Source organism: Mastomys coucha, unplaced genomic scaffold (assembly GCF_008632895.1).
Source record: "Mastomys coucha isolate ucsf_1 unplaced genomic scaffold, UCSF_Mcou_1 pScaffold21, whole genome shotgun sequence".
NCBI lineage: Eukaryota > Metazoa > Chordata > Mammalia > Rodentia > Muridae > Mastomys > Mastomys coucha.
Genome location: NW_022196904.1, coordinates 20857279 through 20873431, shown reverse-complemented (window position 1 = coordinate 20873431; position 16153 = coordinate 20857279). Strand labels below are relative to the sequence as shown.

Sequence of the window (16153 nt, the reverse complement as noted above, 5' to 3'; positions counted from 1 at the left end):
CAAATTGCATTTCCAGACCCCCTTCTCCGATAGGCGCTTAGACGCAGAAGCCACACCCCCTTCTAGAAGGCGGTGGGCGGTGCTAGGGCAGTTTGTCACTCAGCGCTCAGCCTACTAGAGACAGCCACCCCTGGTGGGCGGGGCTGAGCGGGGCGGGGCCGGCCGGGGCGTTACGCCCACCGCTCTCTCTTTGCTCACGCCTCCTTACAGACTCTTAAACTCTGAGATGGTACTCTACCCCAACAAACAAGAGGTGTGTGTCGGGGGTTGGGGGTGATTCTGTGCCTGTGTGACCCTCACTGACCACAGGGACAGCATGGTTGTGGACGACGCCCTGTTTCATTCCTTGTGTTGCAATGTGAGTTGTGTATAGAGATCATTGATGTTGTTACTCCTCAGCATCCGAGGGGTGATGCTGTGAGGGGTCCTCAGCCTGTGTGATAGGGTATGAGTGTGAGGTAGTTGTGAGGTAAGCTGTAATGGAGTGTGATACTTTAGGCTTGGGAAGGTTTGGGACGCCACATGGGTGTGTGATAGATCATATGATCCCATTTATGTGTGGCTGTGTGTGACATTTACTGAGATTCTTTTTGTGTCTTGTTTGAGGCTCTGATGTATGGGTGTGCAGCAACACAGGGTGTGTCATCTTTTGGGCCTAGGCGACTGGAGTGACACTTTAAGCGTGTAAGACTATGCAGTTGTGAACTTTGTGTTGTGTGAGCATAGACACTCTGTGATACCTTGGAGGTGTGTGACCTGCGTGACTGTATGTATCATTGGTGGGGGTGGCTGTATGTGAGTGTGTCACAGTGTGTGGTCCTGCAGAGCACTATTCCATCCTGGGACACTGTTCAAGTGACTTCATGTGACCCTTATTGTGGTGGTGTCTGTATTTGAGTTATTAATGTACGACCCTGCAAGGGCACTATTTACTGTGTTAGTGACTACATACGACACTATTGGTGATATCTGAGTGTCACTGTTAGTGGTGGCTATATCTCTGAGCGTGTCACAGTGAATGATCCTGCAGGACACATTCCAGAGAGGACAACATTGCCAATGACTGCGTGTGACAGACAGGTTCCAAGGTTTGACCCTGACTGACCCCGTACGAAGGAGTGACACCGTGAGAGTGTGCATGTGGAGAGAGTGTGTGTGACGTTGCCAGGGGCCCGGTGTGTGAGTGGCAGTGTGGGAGTGTGTGACGCTGCCTCGAGCGCTCGCGAGCGCGGCTGTGCATCGCACGCGTGGCCCGGTGTGTGACAGCGCGGGCGGCGGGGCGGCGTGCGGGAGGGGTCCCGGGGGCGTGCGGAGCGGCTGCGGCGCGTGGGGGGAGGCGCGGCGGCGGCGGCGGCGCATGCGGATCTGGCCGAGCGGCGGGCCGGCGGGGCCGAACAGAGCCGGGCCCGGCCCGGCGACGAATGCCCGCAGGGAGGGCGGTGCTGCGCGGCGAGCATCCGGGACCGCATCGGCGGCCGGCGCCCAGGTGAGCGGCGGTGCGGACGGCGGCCCCTCCCCAGCATCTCCCCACCTGGCCCAGCATCCTCCCCCGCAAGCTGGCGGACCTGAGCCCCCGGGTCTGTTTAGCCAGATGGAGGCTTGCGATCCAACGAACCCCTCACCCCCACCTAGCTCAGCCTCTGAACCAGGCGTGGGTCACCCCAAGGCCTTGTCCTTCCCAGGCCCCCCTCCTCCGCACGGTGACTGGACCACAGGGGCAGAGAGGCGCGGCTTTGGAAGGGTTAAAGCCTCGGATCCCACTCGCGGCTCAGCTCCCCACCGGCCCATGCTGCAGCCGGCAGGACCCCTTTTCCTATGCACCCCGGAAAGGCCAGAGCTGCAAGCTGGGCCCAGCAGAGAGCTCGCCAAGTGCCAAGCGCCTCCTCTGGCCCAAGTATCCTCCATTGGGGAAACAGTTGTGACCACCCATTAATAGGGAAGGAAATCAAAGCACCGAGAGACCGAGTTCCACACCGCCAGAATAAAGCATTGAACCCATCTCCTTTTTGATTCTTGACCAGACCCCCAGACTTGCTAAGATAGGAGACCAAAGAGGGAAAACTCAGAGCTGGCTGGCTGTGTGTGTCAGTGGTGGAGCACATGGAAGTGTGAGGCTCTGGATGGAATTCCAGACACTACAAGAAGAAAAGAATAAGGAGAGCTATGTACTGAGAGGCTTGGCGTGTTCCAGATCCCATGGTTGCTGAGTGAGCAACTCATTTCATCTCCAGACACCCATAGGGTTTTCACAGATGAAGACCAGACAGGGCAAGTGACTTGGCTGAGGTCACACAGGTAGTCGTAGGTAGCCATGAGGTCACAGCTTTCTATGAAAGAAGAGAAGAGCGGTGGTTCTAGTGTGCCCACCTAAAGGAATAATCTCCGCTACCGTTGGCCACGATTTACCACCTACGTGGCATCTTAAACTCTCCTGAGTTTGAAGCTGTCTGGGTCTTTTGAATAGAAGGATATTATTCTATTTTCACATTCTTTGAAGTAGGACTGGGATGTGTATGTGGGGGTTGTGTTGGAGACGTACTTGATGTCTCCTACCCCCTAAAATAGGTATTTAGGATGTATCAGGGTTCTAGAGGCAGACAATAATACATCAGGTAGCTATTGTTACGGGAATGGTGCATAACAAATCATCCCTCCCAACTCACCGTCTTAAAACGCTAAGCATTTAACTTAGCTGTAAAGTCAAGAGTTTAATAATTTAGGCTAGACCTGATTGTTCAGTGCTTCAGGTCTCAGCTGGGCATACTCAAGTTTTATGGATGTCATAGCAACAATGGGGGAGGGGGCATCATTAGCGGCTTTGGCTAGAGAGTTTGTGGTCCTAGACCTACTCTAGTCTAGCATCATTTAGCCCAAGCAATCTTTTTTATTAAGGCTCAGGACTAGCCAGCCAGTTCCTCCCACTCAACTCTGCTGGTCAAAGCAAGCCACATGGTAGAAGCCAGCGTCAAAGAGAAAGACATATCCCTAGGCACCCATAGACCTTTTTTCCCTAAGACATTGGAGAACAAAAGGGTTACACAGCAAAGGTTGGTGACTACAGGGGTGAATATTTGAGGACATTAATAAGCTCAGTTTGAGTCCCGGATGCTGAATTAGCTGTATAACTCATGCAAGTGATTTCCTCCATGCCTCAGTGTTCACTTCTGTAAAATGGGCCAATGATAACTGATCACTAAGGAATTAAATACATGAATGCATATAAAAATCCTGAGCAAAGCAAGGGCTCAGCTATGTTCACTCTTGTCATTACTGCTGCATTGAGGAGCTCTGTGAAGTTCTGCGTTAGTGTTCACCAAAGAATACAGTGACTGTTTGGTGAACTGTAGCAGGCTTTAACTTGGGTTCATTACAGCTGCTCTCTGAAGCAGCCAGGCTAACTGTTGTTAGTTTAGTGGCTTAATATTTTTTTAAAAAAAGATTTATTCATCATTTAGTAATAGTAATTAATGATCTATGATATATTTTTTATGTTGCATGTGCTTGCTTGCTTGAGTTTATGTGAACCATGTGTGTGCAGGAGCTCACTGAAATTAGAGTTTTGAGCTACCATGTGGGTGCTTGGGTCCTCTGTAAAAGCAATAAAGTCTTCTTAACTTTGAAAGAACACTCAGGAGGCAGAGGCAGGTAGATTTCTGTGAGTTCAAGGCCAGCCTGACCTACATAGTGAGTTCCAGAACAGCCAGGGCTGCACAGAGAAACTCTGGCAGGGGGTGAGAAAGAAAAAAGAAACAGGGTCTCCTGTGGCCTAGGTGGGTGTTGAACTTGCTGTGTAGTTGAGGCTTGTACTCATCCTTATCCTCCCGCCTCTACCTCCCAAGTATTGAGCTGGGATTAAGGACATCATCCACCAGGCTCAGCTTGAGTGTGTGTGTGTGTGTGTGTGTGTGTGTGTGTGTGCATGAAAGCCAGACATCTACAGCTGGGTGTCTTCCTCTCTCACTCTCCAGCTTATTTATTTTTAAAGATAGGGTCTCTCCCAGGACCCGCCTCACTGGCTGGCTAGACTGACTGGACAGTGAGCTCCTAGGACCCATGTGTCTCCGTCCTGGTCACTACTGGCTATCTTGACAGATGCACACCACTGTGCCCCACTTTTTACATGGGTGCCGGGGATCTGAACTCAGGGCCTCATATTTGTGCTGTAGGCATTTTACTGACAGTCCCAGGTGGTGGTGATGATGGTGATGATAACTGAGGTCTCAATATATGGTCCTAGTTAGCCTGAAACTTGCTATGTATGTCAGGCTGGCCTCCAACTCACAAAGATTTGCCTGCCTCTGCTTTCTGAGTGGCTGGGATTAAAAGTGTGTGCCACCATGCCTAGTCTGACTGTTTCTTCTTCTTCTTCTTCTTCTTCTTCTTCTTCTTCTTCTTCTTCTTCTTCTTCTTCTTCTTCTTCTTCTTCTTCTTCTTCTTCTCCTCCTCCTCCTCCTCCTCCTCCTCTTCCTCCTCCTTCCCCTCCCCCTCCTCCTCCTCCTCTTCCTCCTCCTCCTCCTCATCATCTATTGTATGTATATAGGTGCACATGTGTACAGGTGTTTTCGAAGGCTAGAGATCGACCTTGGGTGTCATCCTTCAGGTGATGTACACATTGTTTGTGAGACATCCCTTTTCTTGGCAGGAAGCTCACAGATTAGTCTAGGCTGCCTGGCTAATGAGCCCCAGGGATCTGCCTGTTCCCACTTCCCTAGTGCTGGGATTACAAGCATGTACCACCCTATCACTGGTTTTTTATGTGAGTTCTGGGGATTGAATTCAGGTCCTTATGCTTCCAAGAAAAGCACATTACCCACCGAGCTGTGTCCCTAGCCCCTATTTATTTATTTATTTATTTATTTTTGAGACAAAATTTATCTACAAGTAGCCTAGGCTAGCCTGAAACTCAAGATCTTCCTGCCTCAGATTCCCAACTATGGGATGACAGGCTCTGCCCCATCACAGTTGGCTTTTTTAGTCAGACTGAGCCAGGGAGCAGAATGTATGGGCACTCGCCTTGAGAACTGGGTCCTCTGAGCTCAGGCTGTTTCCCTGCGCTAATCTTCCTCTCCTCACTTCCAGGCCCTGCCTTCCCCAATGGCACAAGTACCAGGGGAAGTGGACAACATGGAGGGCCCAGCAGCCTCCAACAACAACAACCCTTCAGCCCGCTGGGAGAGCCCAGATCGGGGCTGGGATCGGGAGCCTCCGGCAGCCGCCAACGCTGCTGCTTCGCTCTTCGAGTGCTCTCGGATCAAGGCCTTAGCAGGTATCTGGAAAAGAGGTCTGGGAGGGTGGAGGGACATGGGGCGGCAAGAGGGCACCTCTCTTGATGGCTGGGAGTCCGGAGGAATTGCTCCCAGCACTGGAGTTCCTTGACTAGCTCTACCAATGAACTTCCCACTGACATGAGACTGTTTTGTATCTGGGGTGTCTAATGGGGCTGCCGCTCGTCTATGTGGCTAGTGAACACTCCAAGTGTGACCAGTGCGCCACGCTTCAAATTTTACTTAATTCTAACTGATTCAAATTAAAATACTGAGATGGGACTCGGGACTACAACTTTCAAAACGCACAATTCCAGAACTTTTGTTGTGTTTTTGTTCGTTTGGCTGGTTTGGTTTTTCAAGACAGGGTATCTTTGTGTAGCCCTGGGTGTCTTGGAACTCACTCTGTAGTTCAAGCTGGGCTTGAACTCAGAGAGATCCGTCTGCCTCTGCGTCCCAAGTGCTGGATTAAAGGCCTGAGCCACCACTGCTTGGCTTTTTTTTTTTTTTTTTTTATTTTGTAAAGACAAAAATCTCTCTATGTAGCTCTGACTGTTCTGGAACTTGCTGTTCCAGACCAAGATTGCCATCTGACTCAGGGAACTGCCTGCCTCTGCTCCTGATTACATGCTTTCAAAGACCTGAGGCTTTTCTCTCCTTGAGGCAAGGTCTTACAGTACAGCCCAGAAATTGGTAACATTCCTCCTGCCTTGTCTGTTCAAGCTATAGAGCTTGCCCTGAAGTGTCAAATGGTTGGATTTTAGGACTAAAAAGCTGCTTCCGTTTAAAAAATAATGTATTATTTGTAATTATGTGCGGGTGTGTGTTTGGTGCCTGTGGGTATACGCATGTAGTAGGTGCAGCGCCCTCAGAGGACAGAGGCATTGGATTCTTTGGAATGGAATTACAGGCGTTTATAAGCTCCCTGGTGTCGGGGCTGGGAACTGAACCCAGGTCCTCTGGTAGGGGAGCTGTGTGCTCTCAACCACTGAGCCATCTCTCCAGACTCGTGTTTATATTAATTAATTAATTAATTAGTGTTTCGGTCTGTTTGTCTGTCTGCACGTGGGATAGCATTCCATTATGTGAATTCCAGAGATGAAATCAGGTTACCTGAGTTTGTGGCAGGCATCTTTACACACTAAACCATCTTTCTGGTTCAAGACTTTGGGGTGTTTGTGTGTGTGTGTTGCTAAATGTTCTTCGGGTAGGAAGATGTAAACAATATCTGTCCCCCCACCCCCTAAGGTCTCAATGTCAAGCCAAGGTATGTTGCCACCAACATTCACCTTCGGGCACCAGTGAATGTGCTTGTGTACAAAGCATAGGTGAGGGGGGACTCACAGCAGTGTGGGTGCTGCCTTCCCAAAGCCCCCAGTGGAAAGGCTTTACCCTGCAGGAATGATAGCTTTCCGAATATAGATGAAGTCCCTGCCTTAGTTTTCCCTGGACTATAGACTCTAGCCCCTCTCTCTAGCAGCAATTAGGGCAGAGTTGCATTCATTTTTTGGTGTGGAACAGCTGGATAATCAGGTAGAGGTTCCAGGAAGCTCCCTGCCCCTCCTATGAGGGATGTCAGCAGTCAACAAGTTCACCTGTGTTGACCTTTTCACATCTGACACAGCTCAACTCCCAAGAATGCTGGTTGTTGGGGCTGGAGAGATGGGTCAGCAGTTAAGAGCACTGACTGCTCTTCCAAAGGTCCTGAGGTCAAATCCCAGCAACCACATGGTGGCTCACAACCTTCTGTAATGTATCTGATGCCCTCTTCTGGTGTGTCTGAAGACAGCTACAGTGTACTTACATATAACAATAAATAAATCTTAAACAACAACAACAAAAAAGAACGATGGTTGTTTTGCTCTCAGGAGAGTCTTCTACAACACTGTATTTTTTTAAAGATATATTTATTATATGTATGTGAGTATACTGTAGCTGTCTTCAGATACCAGAAGAGGGCATCAGGTCCATTATAGATGGTTGTGAGCCACCATGTGGTTGCTGGGAATTGAACTCAGGACCTCTGGAAGAGCAGACAGTGCTCTTAACCACTGAGCCATCTCTCCAGCCCGTATTTTAATTTTAAATATAAAAAAGTTTATGTGTACTAGGTGGTAGTGGCTCACACTTTTAATTCCAGCACTCAGAGACACAGGCAAGCAGGTCTCTGAGTTGGAGGCCAGCCTGGTCTATAGAGAGAGAGTTCCAGGACAGCCAGGGCTACACAGGGAAACCCTGTCTCAAACAAAACAAAAAAAAACCAATAACCTCCCACCCCAAACAAAACAAGTTCATGTGTGTACATGTTTGTTAGCAGTGTGTATGCAGTACCCCCAGAGACCAGAAGAAGGCATCTGTATGTCCTCCTCTATCGCCTTTGAGGAAACCTGTCTCCTTGATCCTGGACTTATGATTTTTCTGAGCTAGACTTGAAGCCAAAAACTCTAGTAATCCTGCCGTTTCTGGTCATCTCAGAGCTGGGGTCACAGGCCCCCTCCCTGGCTCGTTATGTACATGCTGGCATCCAAACTTCAGGTCCTGGTATTGTGTAAGCAAACAGTCTCAACCACTAAGCCATCTCTCCAACCATTGTTTTCTGCTTGTTGTGCATTGTGTGTGAGCATGAGATACATGCGTAGGTGTTCTTGCCATAGCATGCATGGCATGTGGAACTTAGACGACAACTCTGTGGAGTCAGTCTGTCCTTCTACTTTTAACTGGATCCTAGGGATTGAACTCAGGTCACTAGACTTGCACAAGCAAATGCCTTTACCCACTGAGCAATCTCACTAGCTCTGTTTCCTTTCCTCTCTTTTCTTTTTTTAAAAAAAAATATTATTGTTGTTGTTGTTATTATTATTATTAAGACAAGGTCTCATTTATATCCCACCTCAGCCTCCCGAGTACTGGGATTGCAGACGTGTGTCACCATATGCTAATGACAGTGTCTTGCTTTGTGGCTTAGGCTGGTCTCAAGCTCTCAGTGTTTCTGCTCAGCTTCCCGACTACTAGGATGACAGACATTTATCACTGTGCCTCTCGCCCTGCCCTTTCTTATGCCTTTGGCTTATTCACTCAGTATGAAGCATGCGAGTTTCAGCCATGATGCCCTATACTCACAGTCCCATTCCTGGCCGTCTAATATTCCACAATGTAGGCATACCACAGCCTACCTATTCACCTGTTGCTGTGCTTTTGAGTGGCTTTGGGTTGGGACTGTTGCAAATGGTGATTCTGTGAACTTATAGCACAGTTTTTGGGTGGGGCACACACATTTCTGGGTGGCCAGTATCCACTGCTGGGGGTAAGCTTCTTGTATGATAGAGTGTATGTGTTTCTTACTTTTGGGTTTCTGTGGCTGAAACACCAAATACAGACGACTTAAGGGCACACACTCTTTCCAAAGTTTTAGTTCATAGAGGTAGGGACGCTGTAGTGAAGTTTGTGGCAGGGGCTCTTTACATCTTGATAGATCAGAAACAGATGAAGTAAATAGGAGCTAGTTAACCTTCCACTCCACACATCATCACCTATTTATACTAGCCTGATCCCATAGCCTCCAAAAGAGAACCATTAAAAACAACAAGAAAACAAACAAACCAAACCAAACCAAACAAAACACAAAACAAAAGAAAACAAAAAAATAAAAGGAAGGAAGCTGGGCAGTGGTGGCACACGCCTTTAATCCCAGCGCCTGGGAGGCAGAGGCAGGCTGATTTCTGAGTTTGAGGCTAGCCTGGTCTACAGAGTGAGTTCCAGGACAGCCAGGGCTACACAGAGAAACCCTGTCTCAAAAAACCAAAACCAACCAACCAAACAAAAGTCCACTAACTGGGAGCCCGTGTTAAAAGCTAGGAGATGCTTCAGAATCAAGCTATGGCAGTGCATAACTGATTTAATGGAAATGGTCCCCTTTCTTTGTTTTGTTTTGTTTTGTTTTCTTTTTAAAACCATTTTCCATTCCTATCAGGACTGTGAGAAAGACTACAGGCAGGCCTGGGTCTACACCACAGCACTCTCAGAACGTGAATAGTAGAGGATCAGGAGATTAAGGTCATCTTGGGCTAGTTTGAGGTCAGCCTGGTCCCCATGAGACCCTGTCTGAGCAAAACTTTGATCCACAGGTGGGGGCCAGAGGTTGATATTACAAGTCTTCCCAACTTGTTCTTGGTTTCATTTTTTTTGAGAGAATCCTCTCGATGAACCTGGAGCTTGTCAATTTGGCTAAACCGACTGGCCAGCAAGCCCTGTAGACCAGGCTGGCCTTTGACTCAGAGATCCCCTTGCCTCTGCCTCTGCCTCCTGAGCAAGGGCCTAACTTTTAAACATAGGTTCTGATACATCAAATTCAGGTCTGTGTGCATGTGTGCATGTGTGAGTGTGTGTGTGTGTGCACGTGTGCGTGTGTGTATGCGTGTGTGTATGTGTGTGTGTGTGTGTGCATTGTGCATGTGTGCATGTGTGTGGGGGCAAATACTTTCTGACTGACCCTCCCCCTCAAGCCCTTTAACATAGGTTTCAAGCATGGGGATGTAAGGGCTGGGAGATGCTAGAGGAAGAGTAGGATCTGACCAAGCATGGGTATGGGCTCACAAAGACAACTTGTTTACTTTGTTAAAGTCTTACTCATGAAATCTTTGAATGAAGTCTGGTAGTGCAGGCCTGGATCAGGAATTCAAGGCCATCCTTGGCTCCATAGCAAGTTTAGGGTAGTCCTGAGCTATAGGAGACACTGTGTTACAAATGGGCTGGAGAGGGCTTGAGAGATGGCTCAGCAGTTAAGAGCACTGACTGCTCTTCTGAAGGTCCTGAGTTCAAATCCCAGCAACCACATGGTGGCTCACAACCATCCGTAATGAGATCTGACGCCCTCTTCTGGGGCGTCCAAAGACAGCTACAGTGTACTTGCATATAATAAATAAATAAATCTTTAAAAAAAAAAAAAAAAGGCTGGAGAGATGCCCATGCTCATTACTGATCACACATACTCGCTTACAACCTTCTATAACTCCAGGTCCAGGGAATCTGACGCCCTTTTCTGACCTCTGTGGGCATCAGACATGCATGCAGTGCACTTATACTCATGCATGCAGGTAAAACAGTCATACACATGAAAATAGACATAAAAAAGAAGAAGAGAGCCGGCCTGGTGCCACACGCCTTTAGGCCCAGTGCTCAGGAGGTGGAAGCAGGCAGATCCGTAAGTTTGAGGCCAGCCTTGTCTACAAAGAGAGTTCCAGGATACACAGAAAGCCTATCTCTATAAACAATACAAAACAAACAAAAAAAAGAGGAAAACAAAACAAAACAGGCTGGATGTGGTGGTACATGCCACTCATCGCAGCAACAGGGAGGCAGAGGCAGGTAGATCTCTGTGAGTTCAGGACCAGCCAGGGCTACATAGTAAGATCCTCTTTCAAACAAAGAAACATACAAACACAAAACCAAATAACAACAACAGAGCGAGAAGAAAAACATCTTCGATGAGGGAGTAGTAGTGCCTGCAATAACAGCTTCGGGAAGTTAAGGATGGAGCACGAGAAGCTCAGACCTTGCCTGGGTGGCAAAATTAGTTCAAAGTCAATCTGCACAACTTATTGTGACCGTTTCAAAATACAAAATAAAAAGAAGGCTGGGGTGTGGCTCAATGGTAGAGCCCCTGCCTAGGATCCCCCAGTGAGGGGCTGGGGTGTGGCTCAGTGGTAGAGCCCCTGCCTAGGATCCCCCAGTGAGGGGCTGGGGGCGTGGCTCAGTGGTAGAGCCTCTGCCTAGCAAATTTGGGCCTTAAATTCAATCTCCAGTACTATTAAAAGAAAAAGAAAGTTTGTTTTAGGATAAAAGGTGATTATTGGCAGGTTTCAAGGGTGGAAAAAGGAAATAGATTGCAAATACATTTTATTTTTCTCAACAGTCAGGAAACTTTAAATTGTGGCTAATATTACTTGGGGATGTAACCACATATGCTAAGCTGCTGTAACAAGCAGAGCCAACTGCACATGCTGCAAAGGGTTCTTCCCTTCTGGATAGCCCCGAAGAGAGCAGCCCATGCCGGCAAGACTCCAGAGGACACTCAGTGAATTCCTTCCTGTCCTGTGCTCTGCGGCCCGTGGCCTTCTATCTTGTAGAGGTTGGGGAAGGAATAGGAAAGCCAATTTCCTTTTTTTAGGCTTTTAGTTATGAGATACAGATTTACTGGAACGTAAAACGATGGAACAAACAGGAAGTGATCAATCATTGTCTTTATAATGAGCACAGGGCACTTGGGAAGCAGGGCAAGAGGACTTCCTTGAATTGAAGGGCAGTATTGGTCTCAGAGTGAGACGTTGTCTCAGAAAACCAAACACAGGGATGTGGTTCTCCGGTTAAGAGCCTTGGTTGCCCTTTCTGAGGGCCTGGATTTGATTCCCAACATCCATATGACAGCTTATAACTGTCTATAACTCCAGTTCCATGAGACCTACTCCTTTTTTTTGATCTCTGAAGGCACCGGATATGCACATGGTACACGTGTAGCCAAAGCAGTTGTATGCATCAAGTTGAAAAATAATTAATTTTAAAAACTATGCAGATATTCTGCATAGTTACTGTATTACTCGGGAACTCCATGCCTAATTGTATCATGCTCTCACTGTTTTTGATGCTTCTCTTTCTTGGTGTCCATGATTCAGAATACCAAGTGGAAAATTCCAGAAACAAGAATTACATTAGAGTATACATTTTATTAGATCACATTGTTTTCCTGTTCCACTTAATTAATTCATTTATATTGTTTTGTTTGTTTGCTTGTTTTGAGACAGTCTCTCTATATATCCCAGGCTGGTCTGTAACTCATAGAGATCCACCTGCCTCTGCCTCCCAAGAGCTGGGATCAAAGGCCACTGCTTTTTGGTTGATAGGGCAAGGCTGAAACTATCTTTCACAGCCAAGTCTGGCCTTGAACTTCTAACCCGTTTCCCACATTGTGGTACAGGAACAGGCCACCATACCAGCCTGCAAATTCAAGTTTTAAAGCCTTTTATTTTTAAGCTAGGCATAGTGGTCCATGCTTGTGGTCCTGGTCTGGAAAGTCTGAGGCAGAAGGATGGTAAGTTCAAGACCAGCCCATGCTATAAAGTAAGAACCTGTGTCAATAAGTGAATAAATCAGTGAATGTAAGATATTTGAAGTATAGCTCATATTATAAGATGCTACATGAAGAAAAAGAAAAACATCTAGGCATAGTGTTCATGCTTGTCATTCCTGGATTTGAGATGTGTGAGGAGTGAGAATTTAAGGCTAGCCTCAAGGCAAGTTCAAAGCCAGTCTGGAGTATATGTAACAAAAAAAAGGGGGTGGGGAGGGGAAGAAAGAAAGAAAGAAAGAAAGGAAGGAAGGAAGGAAGGAAGGAAGAAAGAGAGAAAGAAAATAAGGGCAAAGAGACTGCTCAGTGGTCGGGCGTGTGGTGCAAACCCGAGTTCAATCTCTGGGATTCAAATCTCACTTCATGGAGGAAAAGTTCTGACTGGTACAGGTTGCCTATGGGTTCTCCAGCATGGTATGGCATGCCCATCCCAGCACTCATGGTTTCCCCTCTGTCCCCCAAAAAAGGAAGATAGAAGGAATGGAGGGAAGGCACAAGAAGAGGGGTGGAGAAATGTTTCGTAGGTAATAGTGCTTGCTCCAAAAGCCACATGACCTGATTTTGATCCCCAGACACACAGTGGAAAGAACTTGTCCTCTGATCCATAATATATTCTCTGCTCATTAAAAAATATGTTTAAAAACAGTTAAAATAGTGTCTGAAGACAGCTATAGTGTATTCACATAAATAAATACAAAATAACCAAAAAGAGTCTTATTTTTAAAATAAACTTAAAATAAGGAGGGAGATAGTTAGCTAGAATCATACCACGCATGTGTACCACACACACACACACACACACACATACACACACGCGCGCGCGCGCGCGTGCGCGCGCGCAGCACGCATGTGAGGATAGATCCTTAAAGATTTTGCTGTGAGCAAGTGAAGCAAAAAGTGGCCTTTCTCCCCTGTGCATCCAGGGACTTGGGAGCTTGATGAAGTGGTGGCTTTGAACATTCCTGTCTTCAGGGGCCTCGTGGCCTGTGCCTCCTCCTCCATCTCCTACAGCAGTCAGCTGCCACTGTGTTTTTTTTCTTTGTATTGACTTGGCAAACGCTCTACCCCTGAGCTAAGTCTCCAATCTCTGCCGTCTTATTTTGAACCCCAAACAACTCCCCAATATGTCTTCCCCTCCTGGCTTTTACAGCTTCTGCCTTGGTCAAGCCTCATCCCTGCTTTCCTGGGTCCCTTCTCCAATCTTGCTGAGTCTCTGTCCTTCTTGCCCTCTTTGATGGACCCTCCATACAGGGCCAATGAAAGCCCTAGAATGCAGTTCTCTTTCTGACCGTCCTCATCCTTAACCCCAGCCAGGCTCCACCATGTCCATGTGTGTACCGGCTTCACTTACTAGTGAGACTTCTGTGCCACTAAGATACCAGTAGAGTTGTTACTCAAATACTGCAAGGATGAATGAGTGACACACCAAGCTAGGAAGGTTTCCTGTGGGAATGGTATCTTAGGAAAACTGGAAAGGACAGGTCACTAGGCATGGAGCATCAGGTAGTGGGAGGCATCCCGGCAGGAGGAGGTACCTGGGCCAAGTCTTGGGCCAGCAGAAGAGTGGAGGGTGGTGGTGGGACCCTAGAAGCAGATGAGGGACTCCTGAGAAGGCTAGGCTCAGTCTTTGTTTCTTCTAGATGAGCGAGAGGCTGTGCAGAAGAAAACCTTCACCAAGTGGGTGAATTCGCACCTCGCCCGCGTAGGCTGCCATATTGGAGACCTGTATGCAGATCTTCGGGATGGGTTTGTGCTCACCCGGCTCCTGGAAGTGCTGTCTGGGGAGCAGCTGGTGAGAAGGCCTTGATGGCGGAGGGAATAAGGGCTAATCTGGGCTCTGGCGGAGGGAGAGAAAGAGAGGTCCCCTTATTCAGTTTTGTGGGGGCGGAGTCTAGTTGAAGAGGAGGGCTCTTACAGAGGAGGTAGAGCCCCAATGGAGAGGCGGGGCTTCTTGGAAGAGGTGGGACTCATGCAGGGGCAGGATGAAGGGTGTGTCTCTTGGAGGGGCGGGGTTCTAGAGGGAGAAGATGGTCGGTGGGAGGGTTAGGGAGGGCTAGGGAGGGGTGGAGCTGGCAGTGTGGAGATGAGTTTAGAAGGGCCAGCTAGGTTAGGGGGTGGCAAGGGGCGTGCCTGTATGCAGGAAGAACTTGGATGCGGGGAGTTAGTTGATGGAGTGATGCAGGGAATTGCAGCTGTGGGGCAGTCTAGGTTGGTAGGGTTAGGTCATGGGTGTCTCGGGGCAAAGGCACTATTGTACGAGATCGTCTTGTTTGGGCTGGGGCTATGATTTTGGGTCTGACGCACCACGTCTCAAACAGTGTAATTATGTTGGGGCAGCGAGTCACTGAAGGATGAGAACTCAGAACTCCCGGAGTCGTGAAAGGCACAGCTAGGTAGGAATAAGGCCCAGTGTCAGGAACTGAGCTACTAGCAAGAAAGAGGACCTGTACTATAGTAGGCCCGGAGGGAAGGGCGGGGCTTCACGATGATGGGCGTGGCCAAGTAAAGAGCTTGAGTAAATAGGGAAGAGATCGCCCTTGAAAGAACAAGTAGTGAAAATAAGGGCTCATGGAGGGAGGGGAAATGTGAGACTATATTTTACCCTGCAGCTCGGGCTAGCTTGGCATTTACTCTGTAGCTCAGGCTGGTCCTGAACGCACGGAGATGGGTCCTGAGTCTTGGATGAGATTAAAGGGGTGTGGCCTTGGCCGTGAGAGAGGCAGAGCCGAGGGCTCCTTGCTCTTGGCCAGGTCCCATCACTCAATGCCCCTGCTGCCCTAGCCGAGGCCCACTCGCGGCCGCATGCGGATCCACTCACTGGAGAACGTGGACAAGGCTCTGCAGTTCCTGAAGGAGCAGCGAGTGCACCTGGAGAACGTGGGGTCACATGACATCGTGGATGGGAATCACCGACTGACGCTGGGGCTGGTCTGGACCATCATCCTGCGCTTCCAGGTGACCCCCGATAACCCCTGCACAGCCCGCTGCCCACTGCGGGAGGCATTAGGAGGGCGCCCCCTCCACTCACTCCTTCCTCCCTCAGATTTTCCTCCCATGTTCCAGGAACTCTGTAAGCAGGTGGTGGGGATGTTAAAATATAATTGTGATCTCCTTCACTGCTGTAACCCTATCTACACTGTTTACACTTCCGCACTATTCTAAACGCTGACATTTAATACACACAGAACCCTTAAATTATGTAGAATTAGTTGGCTCACTTTACCAATGAGGAAAAGGGTGGGTTTTAAAGATTACATGGGGGGGGGTATGGGGGGAAAGGGAGTGCATGTATGTATGCTAGAGCACTCATGTGGATGTCAAAGGACGACTTTCAGGATTCAGTTCTATCCTCCCACAGTATAGGTTTGGAGGATTGAACTCTTGGGGTCCTCAGGCTTAACAGCAGGTGCCTCTGCCTGATACACCATTTTAGCAGCCCAAACTTTTGTTGTTGCTGTTGTTTTTGTTTTTCGAGACAGGGTCTCTCTGTGTAGCCCTGGCTGTCCTGGAACGCACTCTGTAGACCAGGCTGACCTTGAACTCAGAAATCTGCCTGCCTCTGCCTCTCGCGAGTGCCTCCACCGCCCAGCTTTTGTTTGTTGTTGTTTTGAGTTTTGAGATAGGATCATGGGATCGCTTCCGACTCTTGTGACCCTTGAGACCTCAGCCTCCTGAGAGCTGGGGTCCAGGCATTCATTTCTACACACAGCAGCATGAATTTCTACACACAGCAGCATGATAGGCTTTGGCTCAGATCGGGCAATCTTTT

General features: G+C 48.4%; 1 protein-coding gene across 1 annotated transcript in view; it reads left to right on the top strand.

The window, feature by feature from the left end:
• Window positions 1-1193: 1193 nt before the first annotated feature.
• The window catches only part of Sptbn4 (spectrin beta, non-erythrocytic 4), a 95734-nt gene continuing 80774 nt past the window's right edge, over window positions 1194-16153 (top strand). Inside the window, exons 1-4 of the mRNA XM_031385834.1 lie at window positions 1194-1486; window positions 5080-5266; window positions 14025-14176; window positions 15166-15339. Coding sequence (XP_031241694.1) covers window positions 1358-1486; window positions 5080-5266; window positions 14025-14176; window positions 15166-15339 — 642 coding nt within the window. The 5' untranslated portion in view covers window positions 1194-1357. The remainder of the gene's footprint in view (window positions 1487-5079; window positions 5267-14024; window positions 14177-15165; window positions 15340-16153) is intronic.